Here is a 17541-nt window from a genome sequence, read left to right as displayed (position 1 = left end):
ATTTTTGGATCTCCTAAGATCCATAAGGACCTCTCCAATCTGCCTTTTCAATCCATAGTAGATGACTGTGGTGGTGGTGCTGCGGTAGCGTTGCCGCCTCACAGTTAGATGTTGCCTGTTCGATTCTCAGTTAGAGCGTCTTCTGTGTGGCGACATGCGTGAATGGGCAGTCCTTCATTGAAGGTTTTGCGTTAGGCCCAGCAAGCCAGCACGTAAAATTCTACTGCCAATCATTAGCGGACCGGAGTTCTGCTGTGGCGACCCCTAACCGGGAAAAGCCGAAAGAAAGTAGTAGATGGGCGTAAATCCATCATGTATGCCTCTGCCAGGTTCTGTAGATGGTAAATTAAAACCACTCATATATACAGAACAGCAAATTTGCCAGGATTATTGGAGTTTCTCGGAAGGTATAAACCATTTAGAATTTGATGCTTGTTGCAACTTTTTGACAGTAGGAAGTAGGTTTGCGGTGGGTATGTGAGTTTTTAATAATTAAAGGCATGGATAGCTATGAAATTGATTTGATAGAAGTACTACTCAAACTGGTATTACAAATCAATTGCATCTTATTCAATAACCAATTTTTCCTGCAACAATCAGGTGTAGTCATGGGCTCCCCCTGTGGGGAAAGCTTTGCAAATTGCGTGATGGCTTATTGGGAAAGGGAATTCTTATTTAACAATGCCATGTTCAAGGAAAACACTGTGTGGTACACTTGCTATCAAGAGGACATGTTTTCTATATGGAAAGGGTCACTTGAAACAGTAGAGGAATTCTTAAACATAATTACAAAGCTTACTAACTTTCTAGAATTTGCCTACCAGTTTGAGATAGAAACCATTAACTTCTTAGATGTACAGTTGTCGAAAGACGCAATGAATAGGAGATACAAGGCTACCATTTATAGAAAGCCTACTTATTCTAACGCTTTTCTCCATTTTAGTAGCAACCATCCTTTTTATCAAAAAAATAAAAGGACAATTGGTACGAGCAACCAGAATGATTTCATCTGATGATTATTTCCAAGTCGAATGTGAATTTCTAAAAAATATGTTCACAAAAAGAGGGTATCCGATATACCTCTTTGAACAACTTTGTACTGAAGTATATAGGAAAAGGAATAATGAGCATTTTAAGCCCATCTTGTGGAAAGGCTATAGTGAAGTAGTACATGATTTAACTACACAAGATAGTAATTGATATAATCTTTCCCACACAGTTCAACCCCAGACTTTTTTTTAACTACCTATTCTATTTTTGCAAAATATATCAAGGATATTATTAAAATTTGGGCCCTTGTTATGGAAGGATAGTACTGTGTACAGAAATTTGGGCAGAAAGCCCAACATATCGTATAGAAAAGCCCCAAATTTGAAGAACATATTAGAATGTCACACCATAATACCCAAAAGCTATTGGGGTATGAAAAAATGTGGCCGATGCCACCAATGCCAATTTTTAAAGGTAGGGAACTGTTTTAGTATACACAAGATCTACAGTGTAAAAGGAAGATTTAATTGTGAGATAACGGGGATAGTTTACCTTGCCCAATGCCAGCAGTGCCAATGTTTTTACATAGGAAAAACAGAACTGGCACTTAAACAGAGGATTAACGAACACCAATACCAGATTGGCAAGATGTCAACTACCAGTGCTTTGGCTAGGCATGTTACAGACAATCCCACACACAAATTCCATTTTATTGTCATGGATCAAATAAGTAAAAATATTAGAGGTGGTTCATGGGAACTGATGGAAGAATGTGAACTATTATGGCAGTTAAGAACTAATGCCCATGTTCCACCAGGGCTGAATGAATTTAGTTCAATTAAATTTATTCTAAAGTTAAAATCATTGGATAGGTAATATGTAGTATAAAACGTGTATACATCTACTCTGTTACATTTTACCATGATGATACCACTTAATTAGCAGGTTTCTATATAATATATAATGTATGCTATTATTTTTAAAAAGGGGGGGGTAAAGTTGGTTCACTCTCTTAGCTTAACATTTAGATAAGAAGTGGAGGCCGTTTATCTGTCATTGCATTGTCTACATACACAATGTGATAATACATACATTTTAGTATGATCTATACTTGTTCTATTTTGATTGTGTTATATAAGGAATTTATTTATTATTATTTTATTTTATTTTACATTTGTTGACTGGGCTAGTCTAGCTTGATACATGTCCATTTTCAGTAGAGGCCAGGGGAGAAAAGCTCCACAAACGGAATAGTAAAAATTGTAAAAAAAAAGTAGCAAAAAACAATGCTAGTAGAACAGCCAAAAAAAATATATCGGGAAAAATTGCTAAACAAAGGTATTGCTAAAACGAGAGAGAAAACGTATGTAGCATTGATATACACAAGACAGAATTTAAGTAAATTACATAAGGGGGACTAACATTGATTATTTTAGAATTTTTTTTTGTCACTGTAGAACAGCAGAAATAGTAGGAGTTATAGTCAAAAGAACAGGTGTGAGACAGGAGGCAATAAAAGTGTCAGTCGGGGTTAGTACAAGGGCAGAGCCATTGAGAATTGAGTAAGGTTTTTAGATGCTTCTTGAAAATGGGTGTGGAGGCAAGTGCTGAAAGTTCGCTTGGAAGCTTGTTCCAAATAGGACCAATAGAGTTGGAGAACAAACAGTCCCCAGCTTTGTTGTGGAATTTATGGGAGGCCGCTAGGAGCTTGGTGGCTGAGCACAAGGTAGAGAGGTTTTTATAAGGGCTAATAAGAGTGCAGAGTATGGTAGTATTCATTGGGCAATAGAAGATTTTGTTGGGTGATGCTAAGTTGCTGTAGCAACAGTTGATTTTATAATTCCAGCCAACCAAGTTGTTTAAGATTTATGCTCCTGTGGCAAATCTGGCAATGTTGTTGTATGAAGTTGCCAGTTTATTGATGTTAGATTTAGATAAGTTGGTAAAAATTGGTGGGGCATGGAGAAGGGTAGAGATCAGGTGTGTTTGTGTGATGGTAGTTCTAGCTGAAGCAGTGAGGAAGGGTTTAAGCCTATATAGAGATCCAAGTTTTCTACTGACTGACTTGATGGTCAAGTTAATATGAGAATCAAAGTTAATATTATGATCTATTGTGACACCTAGAAGTTTGGTGGTAGAGTCCGGGGATATTATTGTGCCATTGTTAGGTGTTATATTGAAGTCAAAAGTAGAGGATTTCTGTGTAGGTGTGAATAGTAATAATTTAGTTTTTTTGGGATTAAGGAGGAGACAGTATTGATAGAACCAGTTTTTAGCTGCTGTAAATACTTTTTGGGTATTGGTCTGAAGCTCAGCTGGGGATGGTGCTGAACATATCAGTGTTGAGTCATCAGTATATTGAATGCAGGTGGTTTGTGAAGGGACATATTTAGATAGAAAAGAGGAGTGGTCCAAGACTGGAACCTTGCGGGACTCCATTTTAATGGGAAGCTGAGAGGATATGTGATTGTCCCAAAGAACTGCTTGCTGTCTATTTTCTAAGTAGGAATTAAACCACTGGATTGCATGGGAGTCTAATGCCAGAGATTTAAGGATGTTTAGTACGAGTTTATGGTTAACCATATCAAAGGACTTGAAGAGGTCTAAGAAGAGAGCTGAGCACAGCAAGTTGTTACGATTTTTATTAATATGGTCTGTGAATGATGACTGCAGTAGTTGTGCTGTGATGAGGTCTAAAACCGTGTTGGCAGTCTGCTAGAAGATTGTTTTGGAGAAGATGGTCGAGCAATTGCCGATGAACGCATCTTTCCATGATTTTAGCTAATGGAGAAAGTAGGACTATGGGACGGAAGTTGGAGAGTTCATTAGAGTTACCTCCCTTATGTAGAGGAATGATATGAGAGACTTTCCAAAGGGATGGGATAAAGCCTTCACTTATGGTTCGATTTATTAAAATGGAGACAGGATAGGCAAGTACTCCAGCTGCAATTTGCAGATACTCAGCTGGGAGGAGGTCAACTGAGGGTGTACAGGGTTTAAGTTTCATAAGTAGGGTGTGAATGAGACATGTTGAGACTAGTTGCAATTTGAAAGTGGGGGGTTTATTGGTCAGGGAGTAAGGTTCCTGCGTGGCAGCAGGTGACAAGGCTTTGGCTAGGGATGTGACAGTGTCAGAAAAGAATTTGTTGAAAGTGACGCCAATTTGGTTGGGTGTACTCTGAGTGAGGTTAGGAGTAGGTGTTTTAGAATTTCCTGGATGTAGTAATTTGTTGATACCTGACCAGAATTTCTGAGGGTTTTGGTGTTGAGCGTTTTGGAATTTCAAGTAATAATTTTTCTTGTCTAGGAGTATTAATTTCTTTGTTTCATTTCTAAGCTGCTTAAAGGTTTGGTGGTCAAACATGTTTTTAGTGATGCGCCATTTAGTCCATGTTCTATTTCTCTGTATCATTTTTTGCTTGGTCTCTTTGGTTGGCCATGGAGCAGGCTTTGCTCTGGTTTTAATAGACCGAGTGGGGGGCATGGTGGTTAAGAATTTGCAGGAATTTATTGTTGAAGTAGGAAACTGCCTCCTCAAGAGGTAAGTATTTTAGGGGAGACCAACTGCAAGCTTTGAGCTCTATTTGGAAGTTTGTTTGGTTGAAATATTTCTTATTCCTGGTTGTTCTATAAATTGTATGGTTGGGGATAGGGTTTTTTTGTCTGGTAATATAAGTGGGTAAGTGTTCGTTGATATCAGGTAGTACGCCAGTGGTATAAGCCAGGGGGGGCTACTGTTGACTAAAATCCAATCAAGGGTGCTCTGTTAGATTTATTTATTCTAGTAGGGGAGGTAATGGTTTGAGTGAAGCCATAAAGGTTTATGTGAGAGGTTGCTTTGGGAGAAATGCAGCTATTCCAATCAATATTAAAGTCTCCTAGGAGAATAGTTTCCTGAGGGAAGGAAGTGGGAAGTGGAGAGCCAGCTCAGTATATTTTCAAGGTTCATAGGTTCATAGATTCATACTAGGCTATCTGCTCTAAGGCATTTATAAGCCTAGCCCAAATTTTTGTGGCTTACGCCGCCCCTTATATGAAAAAATACTGTGTCCATTAGTTTGGTGTGCCTCTGTCCAGCAGTGACACAGAGATGATTCCCGGGGTAAACCTACGATCTCCCATCCACAGGTCAAGATTTCTCTTGAACAGAGTCAGCGAGGTGCTCTGCCTCACATGGACCGGGATTTTATTCCACAGCATAGGGAGTCTCTGAGTGATAAATCTATCCCTCCAGCACGTCCTATTTATATCCGTGCTAAGGTTTAAGTCGCTTGCTCTAGTGGTTTTGGTGGATTTGGATTTTTGAGGTGGAGCATGTCCATTAATTCCGGGTTGGACATGGCCTTGTATGTCAGGCACATGTCACCTCTGAGCAGACGGTATGCGACTGAATAGAGCTGGAGTTTCTTCAATCTGGCAGCATATGACAGATTTTGGAGTCCCTTTATCCTTTTGGTGAGGAACTTTTGGGGTCTCTCCAATTGCTGCAGATGTCGGGTGAGATACATCCCGAATGGGGCATTGTACTCTATCATTGGTCTGATAAGTGAAGAGTACAGGGGAACAATGACCTCACTAGATCTGGATGTGAATCCCTTCATGATCAGGTGGGCAATGTAGAAGGTCTTTCTAACCACTTTAGCAACGTGAGTGTCAAAAGAAAGGCCACTGTCAACCTGGGTCCCCAGGTCCCTGATGACCTCTTCTGTGCTTAGTGGATTGCCACCTATATGGTAGCTTGGGGTTACCTTGTTTTTCCCGAAGGGTATGACTACACATTTTTTGGCGTTTAACTTCAGGCCATGGCTCTGGCACCAGCTATCTGTTTCCGTGAGTGCCTTCTGAAGGATATCCGTGTCCGATGCACTTTCCACTATGGCGCCCAGTTTGCAGTCGTCAGCAAACTTTGTCAGCCAAAGTCCTCCCATGTTGGCCTGTACTTCTGAGAAGTAGATGCCGAACAATAGGGGGCCAAGGACCGAGCCCTGTGGGACACCACTTGTGACCGGCTTGGAGTCTGACATAGCGCCAGCAACTCTGACCCTGTGGGTTCTGTCCTTAAGCCAGTTTGCAACCCATCTTGTGACATATGGGTTTACATTTAAGCTGGTAAGTTTTTCTACAATACCCGAGTGGGGTATTGTGTCGAAGCCTTTGCAAGGTCAAGGTAGGCTGTATGGACTGCCTTTCCTCATCAATGGCCTTGGTGACTGTTTCGAAGAAGTCGACCAAGTTCAAAAGGCATGATCTTCCCTTGACTAAGCCAAACTGGGTCGGGTCCAATGTCTGCAAGTCCCCTATATCTTTGTTTATGAGCTCCATTATGATCCTCTCCATAGCTTTGCAGACTAGACTTGTTAAGCTTATGGGGCGGTAATTACCAGGGTCCGTAGAGGCGCCGCCTTTGTGGAGTGGGACTACAGTTGCCGTACGCCACTCCTTGGGCACGTATCCTGTGGTAAGGCTGAGATTAAACAGCTGCCTTATGTGCGGGTTTAATTCCTCATTTAGCTCGTGTAGCACACAGCCGGGGACACCATCCGGTCCCATTGATGCTGTGTTTTTAGCTTTAGAGAGAGCAGCTTTCACCTGTGCATTTGAGATGTCTGGGAGGCTACACTCGGCTGGGATAGTTATCTCTCCTTTAGGGGGGGGAGAGGGGGGTGAAGTTTGCACTGAACCTGTCTGCCAGTATGTTGGCAGTAGAAGGGTATTAATATTATTGCCTAGGGGGATATAACAGCAGATTATGTAAATGGATTTGTTTGTATTAAGCTGTAGCTTGGTGATTAAGATTTCGGTATTACTTGGTGAGGGTGGTTTGGTATCTAGTTGGGTAAGCAGTAATTCAGTTTTGTAGAGTATTGCTACACCACCACCCTTTTTGATTAGACGGTCAAGTCTGAGGATGTTATACCTAGGTGGGATTATATCATTATCCTTAGTTCCTGATTTAAGCCAGGTTTCAGTTAGGCATAAGATATCAAAGGAATGTAGATCTAGTAGGGCATGAAGCTGGGTAATTTTATTGTTTAGGCTGCGAATATTTAGGTGGGCTATATGGAGAGAGCTAGGTGTGGTTGTAGGATTTACAGAATTAGCTTGATATAGTGTGAGGGATACTAGGGAGGTAGTTGTTTGGGCTTGGGTTAGGGCGAATGTCGCCATATAGGAGTAGAAGCTGCTGTTGACTGTGTAAGTATTTGGAAAGTTAGAAATTGGGTAAGTTTTTTTGTTTTGGAAAAACCTGATATGTGTAGTTCTATGGAAGCGAGGTATGAGGTAGGAAGATAAAGATTTTATATTGTTATTTGTTTGTGGGGCATATACAGAGTGAGGAGTAGTTTGCTTTAATATTAGCTGAGATTCAGTTAAGTTTCTGTTTTCATAGAGAGTGAGGGTGTATGAAACAAGAGTGTTTAGGAATATGAAAGAGGAAAGTAAATGGCAATATTTAGGAATGCCTGGTTTATGCATAGCAAGGAGAAGTATGGTCCTAGAAGCAAGGTGATAGTTGAGAGAGGAAATGGGTGGATTAAATGAGTAGAGCAGTTATCAGAGAGTAAGGGATTATAGTATTAAAGTGTGGGCGGAACTGTTAATTATGTAATAAGGTGGAGAGGGCTATTGGTGGATGTAAAAGAAGGTTGTGTTGTTGTGCTATAAGGCTAAGAGCCCTGTGGGTGAGTGGGATATGGGGGTAGGGTAGGGGACCAGAGTGAGCATGCAGGGCGAATGGAGTGGGTAGAGCAAAGGAGAAGGAAAACCAGAAAAAAAAATATCAGTCAGATCGTTTGGGATTAAGCCCAGGGTCTGGTAAGCTATCCCAGAGAGAAGAGAAATTGCAGGATATATTAGAAATAGAACTTCGTAACTTCGAGGGTACTTAAACAGTTCAGGAAAGGACTTAAATTATAATGTTTAAATTTCTTTGTGCTTTTTAGCATTTTAAATTCCATTTGTAATGGCATTTCTTGTAACACCTAACAGTTTAACTTGAGCAAGCTTGTTAATTATCTTATTAACTTAACTAATTAACTAAGTGTCTTATATAAGGCATTGAATGTTGGTTAGTGTTTTGTCTGATGAAGTTCATTGTACAGTGTGGATGAACGAAAGCGCTTACAATAAAGAGCTAGGATTTTTTAGCACTCCTCTGCCGTTCTTTTGTTACTTTCAGTGGTTTTTCACAAGTGCCTTTTGATTAGTTTTGTTTGTGAAAAATTGACTCTGTCCCCTTTTGTCTTGCCTTTTCTTCTCTGCAGCTTTGTATTTGGAAGACAATTTTGTTGGTGGCTCTTAATTCTGCCAAGAAGATCTCTAAACTTCAAGCACTCGTGGTGGTTCTTTTTGTTTTTTTCAATAGAACAAGATGTGTACTCGTACTACTCCTCTTTTTATGCCAAAATAAGTTGAGTTGTCCTTGAATTAGTTAATTCATCTTCCCTCCTTTTTTTTCCTTCTCCAAACACTGATCGGGAGAGGGTACTATACACCTTGGTTTTGCATAGACAACTCTGATAGTACTTGGATAAGATGCAACAAATCAGAAAGTCTGAGCAATTATGTTCCTTTCATGCCAAGACATTGGGTTTAGCAGCATCTAAGCAAACTGTCTTATCCTGGATTTCCAAAGCAGTTTGTTTTTATCATTCTTTTCATGTCAAGCAGGTTTCCTCCTCTGTTAATGCTCATCTTACCTGGGCATTGGCCACTTCCATTTTTTTTTTTTTTTGTCTGGATACTAGATCCATCTTAGAAGCTGCTGCTTGCTCTTCTGTTGACACTTTTACCAAACATTACAAGTTGGATATCATTTCCAGGGCAGGTTTTACCAGGACCATCTTTCACGAGTTTGTGGAGTGCTCTTCTCTGCCTTTCTCTTCCCATACATCAGTAGCTTCTGTACTGTCCCAAGGGTAAAGAAAACTGCAACAGTGAAAAGGAAGGACAGTACAGTTGTGTAATATTTTACCATAACAGTAGATGTCCTACCTCTCTCTCACTGTTGCAGTATTCTGTCCCTACCTCCTGTCCCCTATTATTTTCTGTTGCCCTACGTCTGACTAGGGCTGTTATTCCCTTCCTGGATGTGCATGTTATTGTTTTCTCTGGGGTTGCTACAGTTCTCCTGGGGCACTTCAGTTCTGATGATTAGGTATCCATATGTTACATATGTATCTTACTATTTGCATGTAAGCTATACTTCTGATGCAAGACAACTGGAAGCTGTAAAGGCTGTGGTATACTGGCTGGATGTTAGGCTGCCTTCAGCGGGCTATCCCAAGAGTAAAGAATATTGCAAGAGTGAGAAGGAGGTCCTCTAATCTTATGGTAAGATCTTACAAAAATGTACTTTCTGCGAAGGGGAAGGAATTGTTGGAGGCCTTCCAGTGGTACCAGACTTTTGATCATCTTGAATAGACCTTGCCTTGTTAGCAGACCGTAGTACGAAGTTACAGAAGTTATATATTTAGTTTATACTGTCTTCTTTTTAAAATGATTTGTTTTCTGTTTGTTCTTTTCTGCTGCTGCTTTGAGCAGTGTTAGAAAACTGTACATGTAGTGTCTTATAGTTAGCTGTGAGACTTCTCACCGTTTTTTTTAACCATTCTAATGTATTAAAATAAACCTAACATTATTTACATTAATACAATAAACTGCATTTCATACTGCATGCTTTTCCATAAACCTTGATGACAATAGTATGGCGGTGTTTTCAGTATATTAACATAATTCTGGACTCACCTGGATGCATTTCTAATCATATTGATTGTTTTTGCTAAGGGGAGAAATCACACAATACTGATATATATCTTTGTAGTTTTCCTCAGCCAGGGTGAAAAGTGGAAGTATTATTTGGCCAATCCTCTCTCTGTCTCAAACGATCTCAGACTTAGTGTTGTAGTGTCTTCCGGCTTTTCCCGGTTAGGGGTCGCCATAGCGGAACTCCGGTCCGCTAATGATTGGCAGTAGATTTTTATGTGCCGAGTTGCCAGCCCTGACGCACAACCTTCAACGAAGGTACGCCCATTCATGTATGTCCCCACACAGTAGACGCTCTAGCTGAGAATCGAACAGGACAACGTCCCACTGTGAGGCGACACCGCTATCGATCTCAGACTTAGTGTATGCAGTCATATTTATATGCCTTGCAAACTTAGCATCAGTTTACACAACTTTCGTGGTCAATAGTATTAATAATTTCAATAATCATTTTTCATCACTGCTATTTCATATTCTTTACATAAAATTATTTGCTTCCTAGACTCTAGAGACCCCCAGTGAGCAAACAGGCATCCATGCCCGTCATATTGCAGTTGGCAATGTTACACTGAAATCTTGCCAGAATGTTTCCCAACCTCTCCTGTTAAGAAATAACTTTTCTCTTCCCATGTACTTTATTCCAGGACTGTACCACTGTCCAAATCTGTCATTTTATCATTTTAATGCTCATACTAGAGGGCAATATCATAATTTAATGCAACACATCATATTCATTCATACCATAATATCTAGTGCAACCATTGTTTTTACATAGTCTTCTAGTCTGTGTCATCCCCCCATCTTTGACCAAAACATTATCTTGTCTACCTATCAGTAAACAAACTAAGGGTAAGGAAACTTGGAAATCTGTCTTTAATCATGCATATGTTTTGAATACTTCAAACATCATTGTCCTTTTTTAGTCGATAAAGCACAGTTAACTGGTATTCTCGTTTCACAGCACATATCAGTTTTGAGTATACACAGCCTCCTTCCCTGTGCACTTAATTGGCATCTTTTATACAAGCTAGTCAATGTCATGCCTCTGCTTTGATCAAAGCATCACCTTGGATACTCTTGGATACTCATCAAAATAACCAACAGGGACAAGGAAAACCTAAAATAACTTCTTTATTTGTATTTATTTCTCAAATATTTCCTATCCACACCATCCATTCACAACCCTTTTGTCCTATTCTTGCACATGGGGTCACAGTGTCACTTTAACAGTGGCAATCATGTAGAGCCACTGTTCATACCACCAGCTGATCAGCCCTACCACAGATGTTCTTCTGTACCCTCCCCCACAGTTTCCCACCCATGTCCAATTTTAGTGTGTCCAATCCGCACCCATGGACAATTTAGTGTCTAATCCACCTACTGCATGTCTTCAAAATATGGGAGGAAACCAGAGCACCCTAAGAAACCTACATGAACATAGGGACAGTGTGCAGACTAGACACAGATAGCACCCCAGCCAAGAATTTAATCGATTGACCTATTGCTGTGAAGGCAGCAATACTGCCTCACTGTCCTTTCACTTTATAATGCACATTTGGAATAACTGGTATATATTCTCTTTACATTGTGTTTAGTAACTTGCTGTACATAATCAGTTTGCATACACTGTGATGTGCCTTCCAGAACAAAGAAATTCCAATTGCAAACTCTTAGTAATAACAGAAAATGGAATAAAAAAGATATTTTTTTCTTTTGTCAAGACAGTGTCTTGTACCAAATTTTTTACATCTCCTAGATGCCCTTCAATAATAAATGGTCATCAACAAACTGTCCTCCCATTGGTTATGTCTCAGCTGCTATAGATTTTGATTTCAGAGCTACTTAATTTCAAACCAAAAGATCGCATATTTAAAGTTTTAACTGAGAATGTCCATCTTCCTGAATAGTAGCAAAATGTAGAATTATGATATTTCAACCTATTTCAGTAAATCTTCAGATAGTACATTTTCTTTTATTTGTTGTTTTGGTTGTATTTTAATAATTATATGAATTGACGTCATATTTGTTTTCATTGTTTATTCTTAAAGCAAGGCTGCAGAGACATGAGCCATTAGGAAGTTATATTAACAGTAACTGAATCAGTTTCATTAGTTTAAATAGCTGTTAATAAGTTTCCTTGATTCTGTGGTAATAGCGCACAGTGACCGAGGTTGTCAGACTTTTTCTAAAGACTAAAAAATGTATAGTTGTTTGTAAACAGATATATTTTTGACACTCTTGCAATTCCCGTACCTGAAGGATTTTCTACTAATGAGGATAAAGCATACCTTGAAGTTAGTTGGTCAGTAATACCAGTCATGGGCAGGTCACATGTGTGGCAGTCCTATACATAGCTTAAGCAGATATGCGTATGTGAATAGAATAATGTGATTCTTGCTAGTATTTTTTATTGCAGTGGTTTTGATTACCCTCCTTTTGTCCTTTGTCACGTTATACTTTAAATGTTATTTTGAATCTTATGTTTCGTGGTTTAAAATAAACTAGTAAAAACAAACAAAAAAACAGACATGGCATTTTGCCATACAACACTGTTTTGAGAGTCAGCAGGAAATATTGTGACTGTAGTACTGATAGAAATAATACACTTGATTTTAATATGTGCATGTATTTTTTTTTCTAGATAACATAGCTGCAGAGCTGGAAGCAAACCTTGGTCTTATTGAAGAAATCACTGGCTTCCTGAACATTCGCCGCTCCTATGCTTTAGTGTCATTATCTTTTTTCCGTAAACTGAGACTGATAAGAGGGCAGACCCTCGAAGGAGAGTGAGTCTGTATTAGCAATATTTTTTTTTTTTTTTTATTGCAAGTGATGCCCAACAGATTAGTACTCTTGAAGACCTAAAGATTTTAACCAGCTGTGTGAAATGACTACATTTACCTTGTAACTGTGACTGCATGTTGTCATGCAAAGGGTCATAATTTACAGGAGAGATGGGAAAGGGACAGTGGAGGAAGAAAAGGGGAAAGCATAAGAATAGAAGAACTGTTACTATACAGTAAGTGAGGGAGCATGGTATTTCACCTAAGCTTTAAACGAACTGGCTTATAAAGAATTAAGTCAGTGACCGAATTCTTAGCAACTTTAAAAAGTGAGATACCACTGAGCAAGTTCTTTAATGAATTGAGCACTTTCATCAGGCATTCGCCCCTAGACTTCTTCAGAATACATTAACAAAGTCGCACATATTCCTGGCCAGTTAAATACAAAATGTTGCAGTCACATGGTGTTAAAACAGTCTATGCATTGATGGAAACTTCACTATATGTTTTAAAATGAACATGACTAAACATGTCATTACCTAATTAATAAACCATGAAATCTTAAATACACAGTTAATAAAAAACTGTCTACTAATTAAATACTAATAACATGAAACCATATTGTAAATAAAAGCACTCACTAAATGCGTATCTATACATTTACAACATTAGTACTAAACTATACGGGACAACCTGCTGCATGAAACCTTCCTCAAATGTTTTGTTTTATTTTGTGTTGTTGTAACCCTGTTCATCCCCTATTGAGATAAATAATGCAACATAATGATGAAAAAATTCTTAAAAATCAAAACCATGTTAGTGGTGAACCATCCCTTATGTTTATCAAGAAAAATAAAATTCTGATTTGAGTTTCAAATAACTGGAAATGGACAGTGTTTCATTCAACCCATAGTTGTTCTCCATTGCATTGCACCTCAATTGCCAGAGCAATTCTCTGTATTTCGAGACTAATTCAACTGTCCCACCCCTTATACCATAACTCAGAACTTGTTCTAGAGCTGAAAATGTAAAATGGTGTTGTGGGTACTCTGAAATGTGTTTGGCCAGTGCGTTCTTTGAATTGCCTTTTCTAATGTCGTATACATGCTGGTATATATAATTTGTTAATGGTTTTACCTATATAAAATTTTTCACAAAGCTGACAAATCACTATGTACACCAATCCTTTGCTCTGGCAGTTGAATTTTTTTGTTGAGTTGCACATTCCCATAACCTTTCATTTGTATTCTATTGGTCTCTTCAATAAGTGGACATTGTGTCTTTTTTATTAGTTTGGACTTTTTGAGTAGAACTTTAAAAAGTGAGTAGCTCTGAATACACCTGAAGTTTATTGGAACACCTGCTGTGTGGCAGGTCTGAAAACCAGAGATGTTAAGTTGTCTATCTCGCCTTCATTCTTGCTGGTTGGGTTCGGAGCCGATCCTCGACTCCGACTCTGCCATCTTCTAAAGCTTGAGAGCTATTTACTGGCTCTAGGCCTCCCAATATCCCACAATGCCTGGCGCTAGATCCCAGGTCTCGTTTGCCGCTTCTGCTACGAGGTTGCTTTTGCTGGCTTGGGTCGTATAAAAAATTTTGATATAAATAGTTAGTGTTTAGTTCTTATTATAGTAGTTTAGTATTTTTTGTCTCTGTGTAGTTTTAGTTCTATCCCATCCCCTTAGAAAACTCGTTTTTACTGTTAGAGAGTCCCCCCCCCCCCTTTTTCTCTCTTCAAGGCAGCCGTTTTAGTTAGAGGCTAACCCTTGTTCTCTAAAATACCTTTTGTAGTGTTTTCAGGTAGAAATAGTTGTAGTACTTTACTTTTTATAGTGTATGTATATATATATATATATATATATATATATATATATATATATATATATATATATATATATATATATATATTAGTTGTAGTGTGTGTGTTGTTAAGGTGTGGTAACTGTTTGTTTTTTTTGTGTGTACGGTTCTTTATACTTGTTACCTACTGTTGTACTGTTGGCCTTTTTTTCCAGTGATTTTTCTTTTTACAGGATGTCCAAATATACTAAGGTATCGGGATTCAAGAAGTGTGACTCATGCTGTCAGAAAATGTGTCTGACAGATGGTCACACTTCTTGTCTACTGCTTGGGCGCCCTACACCTGCAGGACTCTTGTTCGGTGTGTCACACCTTTAGTCCAAGAGTCCTGCAGGAGCGTAGGAATAAGTTAATCCTTAGAGGATTACTAAAACCTGAAGGGTCACCTGCTAAGACTCAGCCAGGGAAATCCTCCAAGCCATCAAAGCCATCGGCTCCCAGCTCGGAGCCGTCGGGTGTGGCGTCTGCTTAGACTTCGGTTCCGGCCGGAACCGATGTACCTGCCTCTGTCGGCTCCGATCCTGGTGTCGGAACCTTCAGGGAGCCAAAAGCATTCTAGGTCCCCATCCCTAGAGTCGATTCGCTCGGCTCCGGGGTCGCCTCTGTTACATTTGGAGTGAAGTCACTGATCTCACTCTTCCTGGTCTTCGAGACTGTCTGACCATGACTTGGAGAGAGTGGTGAGCAGACTTCTGAAATCGCAGGCCCTGGCTAAAATGCTATCCAGCCCCCCCTCATCGGGGTTCGGCTCTGCTCATCTCTACAGTAGTTCCTCCTTCGACTCACCCCTTGCGTTCGGAGCTGGAGCTGGTTGGGGTTTGGATTGTGGAACCGTCGGCGCCAATACCTACCCTTTCGGTTCCTTCGGCTCCGATCACTTCCATGGCGCCGTCCTTGGAGGGATCTGGGCGATGAGACTCCCTCGTCTGTTCCAAGGGGGTGAGTGGCATCAGACCCTTGTCCGACCCCGTTCTCCCTCTCGGAGCTTCGGCGCAGGTGAGCTCGGCTCCTACATCGGCCCCGGAGCCATCCCTCTCGGTGCCGGGGATCGTTCCCGTCTCTTCAGAGCCTGTGCCACCTTCTCTTCTGGGAAGGGGTGCCTTCGAGGTCATGAGGAGTGTGCTGGCCCCTCAGTCAGCCCCACGATCAGCCTCTTCGGCTCCTCCCCCCATGGTGCCTGCGTCTGCCTCTGCCCCTCCTCCAGACCCCAAGCGAGGAGAACAAGCGCTCCAGGTCGCCCCAGTGGGTGCGTCCTCCTCTTCCCAGGCCTCCCCTGGTCATTCAGAGGAGCCCCCTTAAAAGAGGAAATGTGAGAAGAAGCATGTTGACTCCCCTGAGTCTGTCACTTCGGATACCGACTTACAGGATTCGGAAGGGTCCCCCTCTGAAGATGTCTCCTTCTCAGACATCCTGGAGATGCTTAGGCAGAGGGGGAACTGGACTACCCTTAACCCTTCTGAGGGTGAGTCGGTATATCTGGAAGCATTTGGTTCTCGCCCCTCCACCTCCTGGGTGTCTCCCCCTTTCGATCCACTGATGCCAGTGGTGGCTCGAAAGGCATGGTCAGCCCCAGACACAGTGGAACCAACTCCCCAAAGGCCCACGAAATTCTTCATAGCACCACAAGACAAACTACTTTTGACAAAAGGTGTCCCTGTTGATGCTATGGTGGTAGCAGCGGCCACAAAAAAGGAGTTGGCTGAGACTTCTTCGTCTGTCCATCCCCCTAATAAGGAGTCTAGGATGATGGGCAGATATGGGAAGCGGATGTTTTCCTCAGCAACATTTTTCCATGCTGCGGGGGCCCAGGATAAGATTACCTCCCAGTTGGCGACTCTTAATTCGATAGTGAACTCCTCCATGCAGCTCATTTCTTATGCGGCCGATGGGGCGAGTAGAGCTGCAGGCACAGATGTGGCCTTGAGAAGGCATGCTTGGATGCGGTTATGTAACTGCGGACCCCTTTAAGGCGTCTTTCACCAATACCCCTTTTGATGGTTCTGCTCTTTTTGGACCACAGGTGAAGGGATACCCTTACCAGGTGTGAACAGGAAGGCAAGACTCTCTCTGCTGTGGGAGTCCGTTTTTCCACTCCTTCTAGACCATACCCCAAAGGTCAGAAAGGTGGCAAAATGTGGTTCCGGAAACCCCAGGGAGCCGTGCCTGACACACGTGGTGAGTTTCCCTCCAGGGGCAGAGGAGGGAACAACAATAGACGCCGCCCTCGAGGCAGAGGGGCCCGCAAAATCAGGGCAGCAGAGATTCCTTTTCTGACGAGCCCTTCCAGCATCCCTGAGGGGCTGCCTGCCTTCGGAGGCAGTCGGGGGAAGATTATCGCTGTACCCAAAAGCCTGGCAAGACATAACTCAAGACAGATGGGTACAGTCTATCATATCCGGAGGTTACAGAATTCACTTAGTTCATACCTCCCCTTACGGTCAAACAAATCCCTTCCAGATGTTCCACCCAGTCTAAGGGAACAAGCAGTCCAAGTGATCTCAAAACTGCTTCAAAAAAGAGACATCCAACCAGTCCCAGCAGACCAGCAAGGATCCGGAATTTACTCAAGGTTCTTTTTGGTACCAAAAAAGACAGGGGACTGGAGACCCATTTTGGATCTCAGCAGACTAAACAGGTCTGTGCAAAGAATGAAGTTCCGGATGGTCACGCTTCAGTCCATTCTACCCTTTTTGGGTCAGGACAATTGGATGTGCTCCATAGATCAAGATGCATAGTACCATATCAAAATGGGCAGGCGCTCCAGAAGATTCCTCTGCTTTCAGCTTGGAGCCAGTCATCAGTTCCGAGCTCTGCCCTTTGGTCTCACCATAGCCCCCAGGGTGTTCACCAAATGTATGGCAGTAGTTACCTCTCACCTGAGACGGCAAGGATTCCAGGTGTTTCCCTATCTAGACTGGCTCCTTACTGCTACCACCAGACATCAGCTGCTACGAGCCAGGAACTACACCATCCTAACTTGCTCCAAGCTAGGTATCGCAATAAATTTTGAAAAGTCTGCATTGTTGCCTTGTCAGTCTCTAACCTTTATAGGCACAAGTTTAAGTACAAAAGACATGTCAGCGAGACTTCCGTTACACAGAGTATTAGATATTCACTGACATGTGCAGGTGTTATTAGGATG

The 17541-nt window shown here is 41.3% G+C and overlaps 1 protein-coding gene across 1 annotated transcript in view; it reads left to right on the top strand.

Annotated features, from left to right (window-relative positions):
* The window catches only part of INSR (insulin receptor), a 1335646-nt gene that overhangs the window by 655451 nt on the left and 662654 nt on the right, over positions 1-17541 (top strand). Inside the window, exon 5 of the mRNA XM_044090750.1 lies at positions 12398-12542. Coding sequence (XP_043946685.1) covers positions 12398-12542 — 145 coding nt within the window. The remainder of the gene's footprint in view (positions 1-12397; positions 12543-17541) is intronic.

The sequence above is a fragment of the Protopterus annectens genome, chromosome 13.part0, assembly GCF_019279795.1.
Source record: "Protopterus annectens isolate FY-2018-M chromosome 13.part0, PAN1.0, whole genome shotgun sequence".
NCBI lineage: Eukaryota > Metazoa > Chordata > Ceratodontiformes > Protopteridae > Protopterus > Protopterus annectens.
The sequence above is the reverse complement of the archived record's forward strand: the minus strand, read 5'-3'. Positions and strand labels throughout refer to the sequence as shown.